We start from the raw sequence: 13,972 nt of genomic DNA, 5'->3' as shown, positions 1-13,972 counted from the left end.
GTGTAAACACATCCATGAGAAAGGGGCTGGGAGTATTTCCTATCCATCGGAAGAAAAAGTGTGTCCGGCATACACCCGCCGTGCCCAAAGTACGAGTTACCAATTGGGCCGTACGTGCCAATAATCTTCAATTCACGTAGAAGCAGTCTGTCGCCGCAAACCCTAGGAAACCGCCCTGTTGGAACCGACACATAGTGTTTGTTGCGATGACATCATGTGAGACGGGGGCAATGACACGAGGGTGATTGCAATGAAATCATGTGAAGGTGAGATGGAATGATGGGATGGCAATTTCCAAACGGCTCTCTAGATTGAACAAGGCATTAGGGTTTATAGGGCTTAAGAACGAAGGTAATAAATAGGATCTGTATGTGTAAGTGCTTGGCGGCATCTCTCTCTCTCTCTCTCTCTTGCTCTCCTTTTGCTTCTGTGAAGGAACTGAGCTTGGGCGATTTGGCTATGGAGTCTGTGTGATGCTAGAGCCCTCTTTTGGATCTGCAACAAAAATTGAGCTCCAAGAATTGGGTTCTTTTGTGCGGCGCATTACGATGCTACGGAATAAGCTTTTTCTGTCCAAGTACCTTGGCTGCATTTTCACGTTCTAATATTAGGCAGCTGGCGGCTGATGATCCCCCGCCACCCTCGCCGATATTTTGAACACTTCATCTCTCATCCCGCCGCATCTCCCGTTTCTTCGTTACCCCTTCCTCCCTCGGATTATTACCCTCCTCCCTTTCTCTGTCAGTCCCTCGTCAACGCCCTCATTGCATCCCCCTCCTGCACTCCTTCCTTCCCCAGCGATTTTGCTTTGCTTTGCCCCGACTTCCCACGAGAATGGGCAGTATGCTTCTTTCGTCCGTAGTGAGCAAGAACGTGATCCACGATCCGGCAATGTTGCAAGAAGGGGGAATGCGTGACGTATATTTGAGCTCACCAGTAAGCACCCAGAATGGAATTCCCCCCAACTTTTGTCTCGCGAGTGTAAATTATTGCTAGTTGGTGTCTGTAATCTGTCCTATAATTATCGATTTCAGTCAGCATCAGTGTACCTTTAGTTTTAGTGACTGATTTTATATGTAACAACAGAGAGCGTGTCGGCCTTTGCCAAACCAGTTTTTTGGCACAGCAATGCAGATTTGCGAACAGACATGCCTTCTTCGTAGGCGTCCACTCAATCCAGGTTGTTCTTTTACACTCCTTTTTGGGTGCTTCATGTTTATTGCATAGTGGTGAAGACGTCTATATGTTCCACTTCAAAAGTGTAACACGGTGGATACGAGCCTTTTTATAAACATCACTCGTTGACCTGCATGCAACATAAAGAAATGTTTCGATGGTCAAGCTTTCTCATCACAATTGCGTCGTAACAACTACCTCAATTCAGCTTTCCTTGTCTAGATGCTCAATGGGCAACATGAAAATGTTTCCATGATAACTAGCGAGGTATTGCAAGATGGCCTCAATTAGAGGTGTTGGACGCCCCCGCCCCCGCCCCCGATAATGTGGAGCAATAGAAAAACACATTTTGGATGTGTAGATGTGTATACCATGATCCTTTGGTGGTTGGTCCTTTGATAGCTTGGCCATGGTCAAGGCAAGTTGGTGCTCGTGCTTGGCTGAAATCCTACTAGGAGTCATGATGTCTCCCAAACATGTACTACTTTCTACCTTTGCTCGCTTGTTTGGGTGGAATCATAAACGACGTAAGGCATCCCGTCATTGGCAGGCCGCGACAAATGGGATGAGAAATCGCAGGGCTGGTGTCCAAAGTCTTGCTGCTCTGGTCACTACGTGTGGTAAGGCCTGGGTCTCTTGTCCTGTGGTTGTCACTCAATGGTAATGCAACTTCCATGAAGAAGAAATCTTGATCACATTTTTGTCGAGGACTTTGAAGTCTCTCTCTCCAGTCACCACTCTTATGGGTTTGTGTGTTTGTTTGTTGACCTCTTCCATGAAGCCCTAGGGACACGAGAGAGAGAGAGAGAGAGAGAGAGAGAGAGAGAGATTTCCTCGAAAGGTCTCACGGGCCCATGGGACAAAGTACATCAAGAGAAGAAACTCATACAAGCTTGTGGGCTGAAGCAAAGGGCACGCTAGGGTCCTTGCTACGTGCTATGCTAATCTAAAGAGCTCAATCTCAAACTTCAAAACTGTACAAGCTTGTGGGCTGAAGCAAAGGGCGTGCTAGGGTCCTTGCTATGTGCTATGCTAAGCTAAAGAGCTCAAACTCAAACTTCAAAACTGAAAATTGAAATTGAAACTCATGATCCAAACGTCGGCACCATTGTGGCTCTGTGGTGGGCTGCAAAGATGTCTTGGACCTACATTTGCCGAGTTGTCTCTCGCTGTGGTGGAGGACGTGGTCTCCTCAACCTTTGTATTCAATGGGCTATGTCAATAGTGACGCCTCATCTCTGGCGGTCTTCTGTGAGGAGAGCTGAGATAGACCGGACCTCGATAGTGCGTGCTTTGCTCACGAGAGAGAGAGAGAGAGAGAGAGAGAGAGAGAGAGAGAGAGGTTTATTAACGTTGGTAGAAGCTTAAAAAAGCCGAAGAACATTGTGAGAGTACATCCTCATGGCGGAAACTAGAGGTGTTTATCACACCTTTGAAAAGCTCTAGTGGTTCATACTAGCTCACGTTCTATGTGTTAGTCATGTGTTAGCCAAGAGTATCCAGAGCTCTTTGTGGGTGGAACGTGGGTCCAACTTGGAGTTCTAGTGTCTTTGGAACATATTTGAGATCTATTGGTGGTGCACTCGGCTCCTCGCTGAGTGTGATATCTGTACATGACCTGTGGCAGCTTGATGTTAATATTGCAATTATAATGGTGCATGAATATCAAACTCAAGGTCATGATCTTAACGGTGCATGAATATAATATTGCAATTATAATGGTGCATGAATATCAAACTCAAGGTCATGATCATAACGTCTCCCAATCCCATCTTCCTTTGCAAACTAGCAGTCCATGATCTCCTATTGTCAATCTCTGATATGAATTGTCAATGACTTTGCTCGTATCCTCGTATCTGTGTTTGGAAAGGTAGTGGCATCTTTCCTCGAATCTCATATTGTATTAAGATATGCTCCTCTTTCTTTATCTCTCGTGTGCCATAGAGAGTGCATGTCTCCAGTCTCTATGATGCCATGTGGCTGAAATCTTGCATGCGACCTTGATATGGAATCTATGGGATAAGGTCTTGGGCTGGCCCACATTGATCCATACCGTGTGAGATGGATGGTTTTATAGGTACCTTGGAGGAGCTTAGATGAACTATCCTCGTACTGGTGGAGGAAGTGTTTTTGGTAGAAGGCCATTTTGGTCGCATGTGGTTGTGGAGGGGATACAAAAGTCGTATGCATTAAACTGACCATCGTTCATCTCGGATGACCTGATGGATCTCCTCGTGTCAGACACAAGAGGAACGGCATCTAGTGAGTATTGCTATGGAGGTGAATGATTGATTGACACGCCTTGCTAAGAACCATTTGGCGGCCTATGCATATTTGACATGGCTCGTTTCACTAAGATGCAAGCTGCATAGGTGATGAGAGAGCTCTCCAAGGTAGTCTTTGTGTACCCTTGGTCAAGATAATGATATGTGGAGTGCATCTCTTCTCCCAAGTTTTGTGTGTGTGTGTGTGTGAGAGAGAGAGAGAGAGAGAGAGAGAGAGAGAGAGAGAGAGATGATATAGTATGATTGTATTAAAGTCCGCACGAGACCCTTGAACCACTTGGCGGCCTATGCATATTTGACATGGCTCGTTTCACTAAGATGCAAGCTGCATAGGTGATGAGAGAGCTCTCCAAGGTAGTCTTTGTGTACCCTTGGTCAAGATAATGATATGTGGAGTGCATCTCTTCTCCCAAGTTGTGTGTGTGTGTGAGAGAGAGAGAGAGAGAGAGAGAGAGAGAGAGAGAGAGAGAGATGATATAGTATGATTGTATTAAAGTCCGCACGAGACCCTTCATGATCTATGGGACTGGCGATTACTATTAACTAATAATGATCCCTTACAATTAGTGGAAGAAAATATTACAATCTTGCTTTGTAGCGAGTACTGTTGGGCTAATTTGTGTGCTAGTCCTAGTACTTTCTTGCGGTGGTCCAAAACCTCTTTTAAGTATGTAGGCTATCTCATGGGCTATCCATAGATGCCACTTATACCTTGGTATGAGCCTTGTAGGCCTAGTTATAGTCAGTCAGAACTATTGGTACAGTTAGTTTATGTACCATCTAGGTCAGCTAGGACACTTAATCCAGTTAGGACAGTTAGCCCTAGGGTTTTGTTATGTTTGCTCACCCTTGAGCCTCCACACTTCAGTTTTGCAACAATCTATTACAGCATCTCGTTTTTCTCCATTGTGCTTTCATTGCTTCCAACACCCAACAGTGGTATTAGATGTCACATGCACCCCTGCACTTGGGTGCAAGGTGACACACTGGCTACATCGACAAGTGCACTATAGTTCCCAGATAGGAGATTTTGTCGTATGCTGTGACCCCTTTGTGAGCCCTTGTCCAAGGACAGTCAGGCACAAGCTACATAGGTCAGTCTCTCAGCCTTAGGTCAAGTCAGTAGTCAGTTCTTGTTCACTAGTACCCATTGGAGAACAGTAGGTTAAGTGTTTCCATCTTATAGTTTAGGTCTTAGCTTAGGTTAGGATTCCCTCTAGGGTCCCCAAAGGCTGGACAGGTAAGCAGGGAAGGCAGCCTTTGCAGGCTGCCCAAAAACTCCCCTGGCAAATGAGCCAGGGAGGGCTTTTTATAGGCTGGTTGTAGGCCAGCCAGTCTGTAAAACAGACTGAGTCGGTCTGTTTACAGACTGGGTTGGCTCAGTCCAGCCCTATAAAAGGGCCCCTTGGCTGCCCTGTGAGCCCTTGTCCAGGGACAGTCAGGCACAAGCTACATAGGTCAGTCTCTCAGCCTTTGCAGGCTGCCCAAAAACTCCCCTGGCAAATGAGCCAGGGAGGGCTTTTTATAGGCTGGTTGTAGGCCAGCCAGTCTGTAAAACAGACTGAGTCGGTCTGTTTACAGACTGGGTTGGCTCAGTCCAGCCCTATAAAAGGGCCCCTTGGCTGCCCTGTGAGCCCTTGTCCAGGGACAGTCAGGCACAAGCTACATAGGTCAGTCTCTCAGCCTTAGGTCAAGTCAGTAGTCAGTTCTTGTTCACTAGTACCCATTGGAGAACAGTAGGTTAAGTGTTTCCATCTTATAGTTTAGGTCTTAGCTTAGGTTAGGAGTCCCTCTAGGGTCCCCAAAGGCTGGACAGGTAAGCAGGGAAGGCAGCCTTTGCAGGCTGCCCAAAAACTCCCCTGGCAAATGAGCCAGGGAGGGCTTTTTATAGGCTGGTTGTAGGCCAGCCAGTCTGTAAAACAGACTGAGTCGGTCTGTTTACAGACTGGGTTGGCTCAGTCCAGCCCTATAAAAGGGCCCCTTGGCTGCCCTGTTTATAGACTGGGTTGGCTCAATCCAGCCCTATAAAAGGGCCCCTTGGCTGCCCTGTTTTCTCATTCAGTTTGCTCCTGCCTTCAGTCCTCCTACAGCTCCACTTCAGCCTCTTGTGCTGCCCAAAAACTCCCTTGGCAAATGAGCCAGGGAGGGCTTTTTATAGGCTGGTTGTAGGCCAAACAGACTGAGTCGGTCTGTTTACAGACTGGGTTGGCTCAGTCCAGCCCTATAAAAGGGCCCCTTGGCTGCCCTGTTTTCTCATTCAGTTTGCTCCTGCCTTCAGTCCTCCTACAGCTCCACTTCAGCCTCCTGTGCAGCCCCTGAGATCCTCAGATCTGGCCCTGCTCTAGCCTCAGTCCCTTGGGCATCAGTTCAGCCTGATCTGAAGGTGACCACGCAGCACAACAGTCGGAGGTTTGGACCAGCAAACGGAGAGAGGTTTGGACACTGTTTCCTCAGCTTTCTTTGTAAGAAATCCTAGATTTACTATATTTAGAAATGTGCTAAGGAACAGAAAGGAGACTGAAATAGCAGAGAACAAGGAATATTTGTATTGCTTGAGTGTCTGTAGTGTGTCATCCATACAATTGGGCCTCTCTTATATAGAGAGTGAAGAGTCACACATGAAAAGGTGTGTACTCCAAAGTGTATGTGCATGAAGAGGTGTGTACCCCTTGTGAAGGGTGTGACCCTTGATGAGAGGGTACATTACAATAGGAGTGTCTCTTCAATAGAATGTCTCTTGTGAAGGATTATGCCTCATAGGAAGTGTCCCGTCGAAAGGGCATACCCTTCCACAAGTGTCCATTCATCAAACCATCCATAAGTCTAGATATAGAGAAAGGAATACGTCACAGATCGTGACATCCCCTCCCACTCAAAATAAGACCCTGGTGGAGATAATGAACTGATGTAGAAAATATCACGGTAAATTCTGAAAATACTGCTGTAAAATTGCTGTAAGTCTTCATCAGATTGCCAAGTAGCGTCGGAGTCGTCCAGATCTCGCCAAAGAACAAGGAATTCCGTGATAAGTCCATGTCGAGTCTCTCGTTGTCGATGGTTTAGAATACGATCAGGAATAAGGAGAACCATCCATAAGTCTAGATATAGAGAAAGGAATACGTCACAAATCGTGACATCCCCTCCCACTCAAAATAAGACCCTGGTGGAGATAATGAACTGATGCAGAAAATATCACGGTAAATTCTGAAAATACTGCTGTAAAATTGCTGTAAGTCTTCATCAGATTGCCAAGTAGCGTCGGAGTCGTCCAGATCTCGCCAAAGAACAAGGAATTCCGTGATAAGTCCATGTCGAGTCTCTCGTTGTCGATGGTTTAGAATACGATCAGGAATAAGGAGAACATAATCGTCTTCGATTTATGGGACATAATCACCTGCAGGAGGAACTGCTTCATCGCTTGGAATGTACGTCTTTAGCCAAGAAATATGAAATGTCGGATGGATTTTACCCCATGATGGTGGTAATTCCAATTTGTAACTTAAAGGTGAATTTTTCTTGATGATCCAAAAAGGTCCATAGTATCTTGGTCGCAACTTAGGAAACACAGACTTAACCGTCTTATAGCGATGTGGGGCTACAAATAATAGCACCATGTCACCAGTGTCAAATTCCAGGTGACGTCGATGTTTGTTGGCAGGCCGTTGATACCGCTCTTGCGCTTTTCGCATATGCTGTAAAATTGCTGTAAGTCTTCATCAGATTGCCAAGTAGCGTCGGAGTCGTCCAGATCTCGCCAAAGAACAAGGAATTCCGTGATAAGTCCATGTCGAGTCTCTCGTTGTCGATGGTTTAGAATACGATCAGGAATAAGGAGAACATAATCGTCTTCGATTTATGGGACATAATCACCTGCAGGAGGAACTGCTTCATCGCTTGGAATGTACGTCTTTAGCCAAGAAATATGAAATGTCGGATGGATTTTACCCCATGATGGTGGTAATTCCAATTTGTAACTTAAAGGTGAATTTTTCTTGATGATCCAAAAAGGTCCATAGTATCTTGGTCGCAACTTAGGAAACACAGACTTAACCGTCTTATAGCGATGTGGGGCTACAAATAATAGCACCATGTCACCAGTGTCAAATTCCAGGTGACGTCGATGTTTGTTGGCAGGCCGTTGATACCGCTCTTGCGCTTTTCGCATATGATCCTTGACTTGGAGTAGAATGTCTTGCATTTCTTGAACTAGTTGATTAGCTAGAGCCACTCGATGTTGAAGTACAAAATTCGTTGGTACGATCGGAGTGTGTCCATAAGGTGCTTGGAATGGAGTCATGCGGATGGCACTATGGAAAGAGTTATTATAAGCAAACTCAAGGAGTGGTAGATACTCTTCCCAAGTTGCTAGGCGTGACTGAATATATAACGTCGAAGCATTTCTTCCAAAACTTGGTTGACTCTTTCAGTTTGGCCATCTGATTTTGGGTGATAGGCTGAACTAAACAGTAGAGTTGTACCCAAAGATTCGAACAGTGAAATCCAAAAGTGACTGGTAAACTTATGATCTCTGTCGGATATAATATTCTTGGGCAATCCATGGTGTCGGAAGATGTGTTGTATGAAGAGTTTGGCTATGTCCGGAGCGTGTGCACTGCTTTTGCAAGCAACAAAGTGTGCCATTTTGGACAATCGATGAACAATTACCATAATCTGAGTGTTACCTCTGGAGGATCGTGGTAGTGTTGTAATGAAATCCATGGAAATACTTTTCTACCTTTCAGTTGGAACTGGAAGAGGCTGAAGAAGTCCTGTTGGAAGTCGTCGGCTTGCTTTCATTTGTTGACAAGATAAGCAAGATGTAACCATTTTGATGACGTCGCTTTTCATCTGAGGCCAGTAGTATGTTGCACTGAGTAACCTATAAGTCTTGTTGATGCCTGGATGGGCAGCATAAGGAACTACATGATGCTCTTTTAACAAAAGACGTCGAACATCCTTGTCATGTGGTACATAGACGCGATCTTGATAATACAGAAGGTCGTCCGTATAAGAATAGGATGAGAAAATCTTCTGTTCGGAAGTCGAAGGTTGATCTTTGGAAAGAACTTGTACTGTTGTGCCGAAATCTTTATCATTGAAATGCTTCCCTTTGAATGAATTCGAAATATCCACAGATAATGTAGAGATTACCATAGCTGATGCTAGAGTTAACCTGCTGAGAGCATCTGCAACTACATTGCGTAGTCCTGGAATGTACTCAATGGTCATGTGAAAATTGGCCAGAAACTCTACCCAGCGTGCTTGTTGAGCGTTCATGACTGGCTGAGTAAAGATATACTTTAAAGAGTGATGGTCTGTCTTGACCACCGAGTCGGCTCCCATGAGATAATGTTTCCAAGAGCGATAAGCATGTACAACGGCAAGAAAATCCTTATCATAAACCGGGTATCGGGTTTGGATATCGGAATGTTTATGGCTGTCAAAAGCAATAACTCTGCCTTCTTGCATGAAGACTGCTCCTGTAGCGATGTCGGAAGCGTCGGTCATGACCTCAAATGGAAGGTTTGGGTCAGCAATAGCCATAACTGGTGTGGTAGTGAGTGCTTGCTTGAGTTGTTGGAAACTATACTCTGTTTCGGGAAGCCACTGAAAAACTGCTGTGCTTTTCAATAATTCGGACATAGGAGCTGCGATTTCGGAAAATTGATAGACCTTTGTATGGTAGAAGTTTGCAAATCCGAGAAAAGAGCGGACATCATGAACATTCTTAGGAGTATGCCAGTTTCGGATTACCTCGACCTTCTTGGGATCCACAAAGATGCCTTGAGCTGAAATAACATGTCCCAAATATTCGAGTTGGGTCTTGAAGAACTCACTCTTCTCAATGTTGATGTAGAGAGAATTTGCACGGAGAACTTTAAAAACTTGGTGAAGATGTTGTTTGTGCTCATGTAGGGATCTGCTGAAAACGAGGATGTCATCGAGGTAAACGATGACGAACTTATCGAGGAAAGGCCTGAAGATGTCGTTCATTAGTGTCATGAATGTGGCCGGGGCATTGTTTAACCCAAAAGGCATGACCAAACATTCATAGTGTCCATACTTGGTTCGAAAAGCTGTCTTGTACTCATCGCCTTCTCATATGCGAATTTGATGATAACCTGAACGAAGATCAATCTTTGAAAATTGTGTTGCGTGTAGAAGTTGATCGAAGAGGTCATCGATGCGAGGCAATGGATACTTGTTTTTGATAGTGAGCTTATTGAGGACTCGGTAGTCGATGCAGAGGCGCATTGACTTATTCTTTTTTTCCACAAGTAGTACAGGAGATCCGAAAGGGCTGCGACTGTGCCGAATGTGTCCTTTGTCGAGTAGTTCGGTCACCTGTCTTTGGATTTCTTCATTTTGAGTGTAAGAAATCCGATAAGGAGGTTTCGACGGTGGATTACTGTCGGGAATAAGTTCGATTGGGTGATCCAATGGTCGTCGAGGTGATAACTGCTTTGGCAATTCCTCTGGAAAAATATCCAGGTAGGGCTGGAAAAAAGGTTGGTTAAGGTATTCAGGAGGATCCTTTGTTGGTGTCTCCTTTACTGTCGTAACCAACAGAAGTGAAGGCTTTACTTGACGTTTACGAACCCACTTCTTTACTTGTAGGGCAGAGGCAACTGGGGTTGAAGGAGAGTCCCTAGAACCAGTTAGCTCAATAAGTTTTCCCTGGTGGACAAACTGGATAGTATGGCTGCGAAAACTTATGACATCGTACCAAGAAAGAGGCATGATGTCGAAGTTCAACTTGTCCGTATAATGTTGGATGCGAAAAGATAAGTCTTTGATCTTGGTGTTGCACAAGAAAGAGGCATGATGTCAAAGTTCAACTTGTCCGTATAATGTTGGATGCGAAAAGACAAGTTTTTGATCCTGGTGTTGCACAAGAAGGTAGTTCCATTTGCGAGTTCAATCTGATAGTCCATGAGACTAGGACTGGTGGTCAACTGAAGTTTGTCGACCATAGAACTAGCTAGGGAGTTATGAGAGCAGCCATTGTCGATGAGGATAGTGACCGTTGTTCCACGAATCGATCCTTGAACACAAAGTACTTGAGTGGCCAGGGAAGGTTCGGGGTTGCTGGCAAGGCTCAGGTGGATGGTATTTGCCATTCGAACAGCTTTGCCTTTCTTGTCTTGTGCTGGGGTAGCATCTTCTGTTTGGGAAGTGCTAGGTTTCATATTGGAATTTTGCTTTGGTCGCTTGGGACAATCGAACCATCTATGGTCGCCTATACAGATGGTACAAAGTCCTTTTGTGCTGGAGTTGTTCTTCTTGTCAGTGGCCGCACCTTTATGTTGGGGATGACGGTAATGACTTTGTGAAGAAGAAGAGGCGCGATCCTTGGAGGAGTGCTTCTGTTGGAATCCAGCATACGATTTTTGAGACTTGTGTGGATCTTGAGACTGTTGCTGACCTTGATTACTCGAGTTTTTTCTAAACCTGGTGTTATCTTAAAGGCGAGCACCTTTGGCCATAGTAGAGTTATGTGTTCTATTAGCACTCTGCTTGCCTGTGTTTTGAAAATCTGTAATGCGCTCTGCGTAAGCAATAGCGCCAACTGTGGTGGTGATGTTTGCTTTAAGGACATCAATGCGTAACGAGGGATTTAGGCCTGAGATGAAAGCATGAAGGCGATCATCATCAGTTAAACCATCAATCTCCAGCACCAATGTGGTGAACTGAGAGATGTAGGAAGACAGGGAGCCTGTTTGCTCCAACTGTCGGAGTTTTGAACGTGCTTGGAAGTCCGCATTGGCAGGTATGAACTGTTTACGGAGCACGTGTTCAAAACATTCCTAGGTTAACACACTTTCGCCGTCCTTTAAGCGTCGTTGCCACCATAGTTTGCTCCAACTGTCGGAGTTTTAAACGTGCTTGGAAGTCCGCATTGGCAGGTATGAACTGTTTACGGAGCACATGTTCAAAACATTCCTAGGTTAACACACTTTTGCCGTCCTTTAAGCGTCGTTGCCACCATAGGAAAGCTGTATCCTTAAGGAGGGAGGTTGCCAAGGCAATCTTTTTGCCTTAAGTGAGGTCAACAGTATCAAAGTACATGCGCATTTTTGCGAGCCATTGGTCAACTGTTCGGCGATTTCGTTGACCAGTGTAGGCTTCCGAAAGTTTAATGTCAAGTCTTTTAGTTTTGGAAGCTTGGAGCAAACGGTAGCGGGCACGGAGTTCAGTGTTTTGTACCTCTGGTGGTAATGAGTCCACATAGTCGTCTGGTTGCGTCACGTCATCCTCTGTATGTGTGGTACTGCGAGAATCTTGGAGTTGTTGGACTTTCTGGACCAAATCGGAGATGCTGTCCTGAAGGTGGAAAATTTGAAGTTGCAGTAGTGTTTCGCCTTGTATGTTGACTTCAGGGGTCTTTTTTGGACTTGAGTCGCTGATCTCTGGAGAGGCTGCACGCGAGCATTGCGACATATCTGAGGTCCCCGTGAGAAAAGCACGAACTTGCGCTCTAGTTTGTACCATTCCTAGAAGAAGATTCGGGCTGCTCCCTGAGGTTGCTCATGTTGGAGGGGGCAGGAGAAGCAGGATGGAACCAGCCGTGGAAATCTGGTAAAGGAGGTCCTGTCTGAGGTAACACTGGTGATGCCGAAATGGGTGTTACTGCTCGTGAAAGTACAGGGGTAGGTTGCAGAGTCCACTGATCTGAGAAGGGATAAGGAGCTGCTGTCAGAAGTGGAGGATATCTAGGAGAAGGAGTGCCTTCAGAGTGTAAATACTGTCTTGGGGAAGGTACAACCTGTATAGGAGGATATCTGGGAGCTGAAGGAGGTGGAGAGTACCCTGGAGATGCTGAAGCTGAGGGGTAAAAATCTCTCCAAAGATGGACAGCAAACTCGTGAGGAATATCGGTTTCTGGGTATCTTCGTGTCTCGTGGAACACAACCTGGACTGTGCTGAGGAAGTGGAGGATATCTAGGAGAAGGAGTGCCTTCAGAGTGTAAATACTGTCAGAAGTGAAGGTGCTGTCAGAAGTGGAGGATATCCAGTAGAAGGAGTGCCTTCAGAGTGTAAATACTGTCTTGGGGAAGGTACAACCTGTATAGGAGGATATCTGGGAGCTGAAGGAGGTGGAGAGTACCCTGGAGATGCTGAAGCTGAGGGGTAAAAATCTCTCCAAAGATGGACAGCAAACTCGTGAGGAATATCGGGTTCTGGGTATCTTCGTCTCTCGTGGAACACAACTTGGATTGTGCTGAGGAAGTAATGTGACTGAGGTGCCTCACGCAGAAGGTATAGGATGTGGTCCAAATCACTAGGAGGGCACGTGACACAGAAGACCCACGATGCCAAAGCTCCGAAATGGGCTGGTTGTGCAATCTGAACACGATATTGTGTGGTAGATGATGCCTGAGGTGTCCTTGAAGGGACGGGTGAATTAGCAGGGGTTTCCTTGCTTTAAGGAACACAACCTGGATTGTGCTGAGGAAGTAATGTGACTGAGGTGCCTCACGCAGAAGGTATAGGATGTGGTCCAAATCACTAGGAGGGCACGTGACACAGAAGACCCACGATGCCAAAGCTCCGAAATGGGCTGGTTGTGCAATCTGAACACGATATTGTGTGGTAGATGATGCCTGAGGTGTCCTTGAAGGGACGGGTGAATTAGCAGGGGTTTCCTTGCTTTAAGGAAGCGTCTTTCATCTGCTGTAATTTGATAATAAGCGTCAAATGACAATATGAAAGAGAATCCTTAGAAGTAGAATGGAAAGAATCCACCTGGCATTGATTTAATCTGCCAATTTGTTGCGTAGAAAAGGCCTGCAGATTTCTGTTCAGAGGTCCATGTTGCAGTGGGTTGCGAGGAGCAGATCTGGGCCTGGCTGGTCCAGATTGGAAGGCAGCAACAGCGCGCGTTTCACAGGCAGTCTGAATCGCATTAGAGGGGCTGAAACGCTGCTGAGCAAGGAGGCAGATATGTTGGCGAAAAAAAAAAGGGGGGGGGGCAGGCTGCGTATGGCGAAACAGGCTGCGGCTACCAATGCTGGATCGCGATAGAGGCTTCCAAGGCTGCAGGGTGGATCACGATAGAGGGCTGGCGAAACAGGCTGCAGGCTTCCAAGGGCTGATTCGCAGCAGCAGGGGCATGGAAACTGGCGCAGATCTAGCGCTGGCAGGCTGGCAGGGACTGGCAGGAACCCAGGGCAGCAAACCGGCGAGGGGGGGGCTGCATAGGGCGTGGAGACTTGGCGGATCCTGCGTGACCAGAATCCGTACGGTCAAAGGAGGCGAGCCTGCGTGACAAGAATCCGTACGGGCGTCAAATGGAGCGTCCCTTTTTCGTTTGGCTGCCTAGGTTGGGTGGTTGCCCAAAATTAATGTGTGGGTTTAAATAACGCAGGGGTAGTCTAGGGTAAGATCTAAGGTATGGGGCTGGGTTTGCCTTTTAGCCTCTCTAGGTACCCTTTTTATAAGGTGCTTGGTGCCAAAAGGTGTGCCTATTCGAAGGGGTGTGACCCTTGTAATAGGTGTATCTTTTCATG

General features: G+C 46.2%; 1 protein-coding gene across 2 annotated transcripts in view; it reads left to right on the top strand.

Annotated features, from left to right (window-relative positions):
- Window positions 1–314: 314 nt before the first annotated feature.
- The window catches only part of LOC147890982 (argininosuccinate synthase, chloroplastic-like), a 155,230-nt gene continuing 141,572 nt past the window's right edge, over window positions 315–13,972 (top strand). Inside the window, exons 1-2 of one of the 2 annotated variants that reach the window (XM_087389664.1) lie at window positions 315–936; window positions 1,087–1,180. In XM_087389664.1, the coding sequence (XP_087245790.1) occupies window positions 835–936; window positions 1,087–1,180 (196 nt within the window). In that variant the 5' untranslated portion in view covers window positions 315–834. The remainder of the gene's footprint in view (window positions 937–1,086; window positions 1,181–13,972) is intronic. The other variant, XM_087389665.1, reaches the window with a different exon arrangement.

The sequence above is a fragment of the Dipteris shenzhenensis genome, chromosome 18 (assembly GCF_047967505.1).
Source record: "Dipteris shenzhenensis isolate YYH24624 ecotype China chromosome 18, Dip_SZ_1.0, whole genome shotgun sequence".
Taxonomy (NCBI): Eukaryota; Viridiplantae; Streptophyta; class Polypodiopsida; order Gleicheniales; family Dipteridaceae; genus Dipteris; species Dipteris shenzhenensis.
This window is presented reverse-complemented; position numbering and strand designations above follow the sequence as displayed.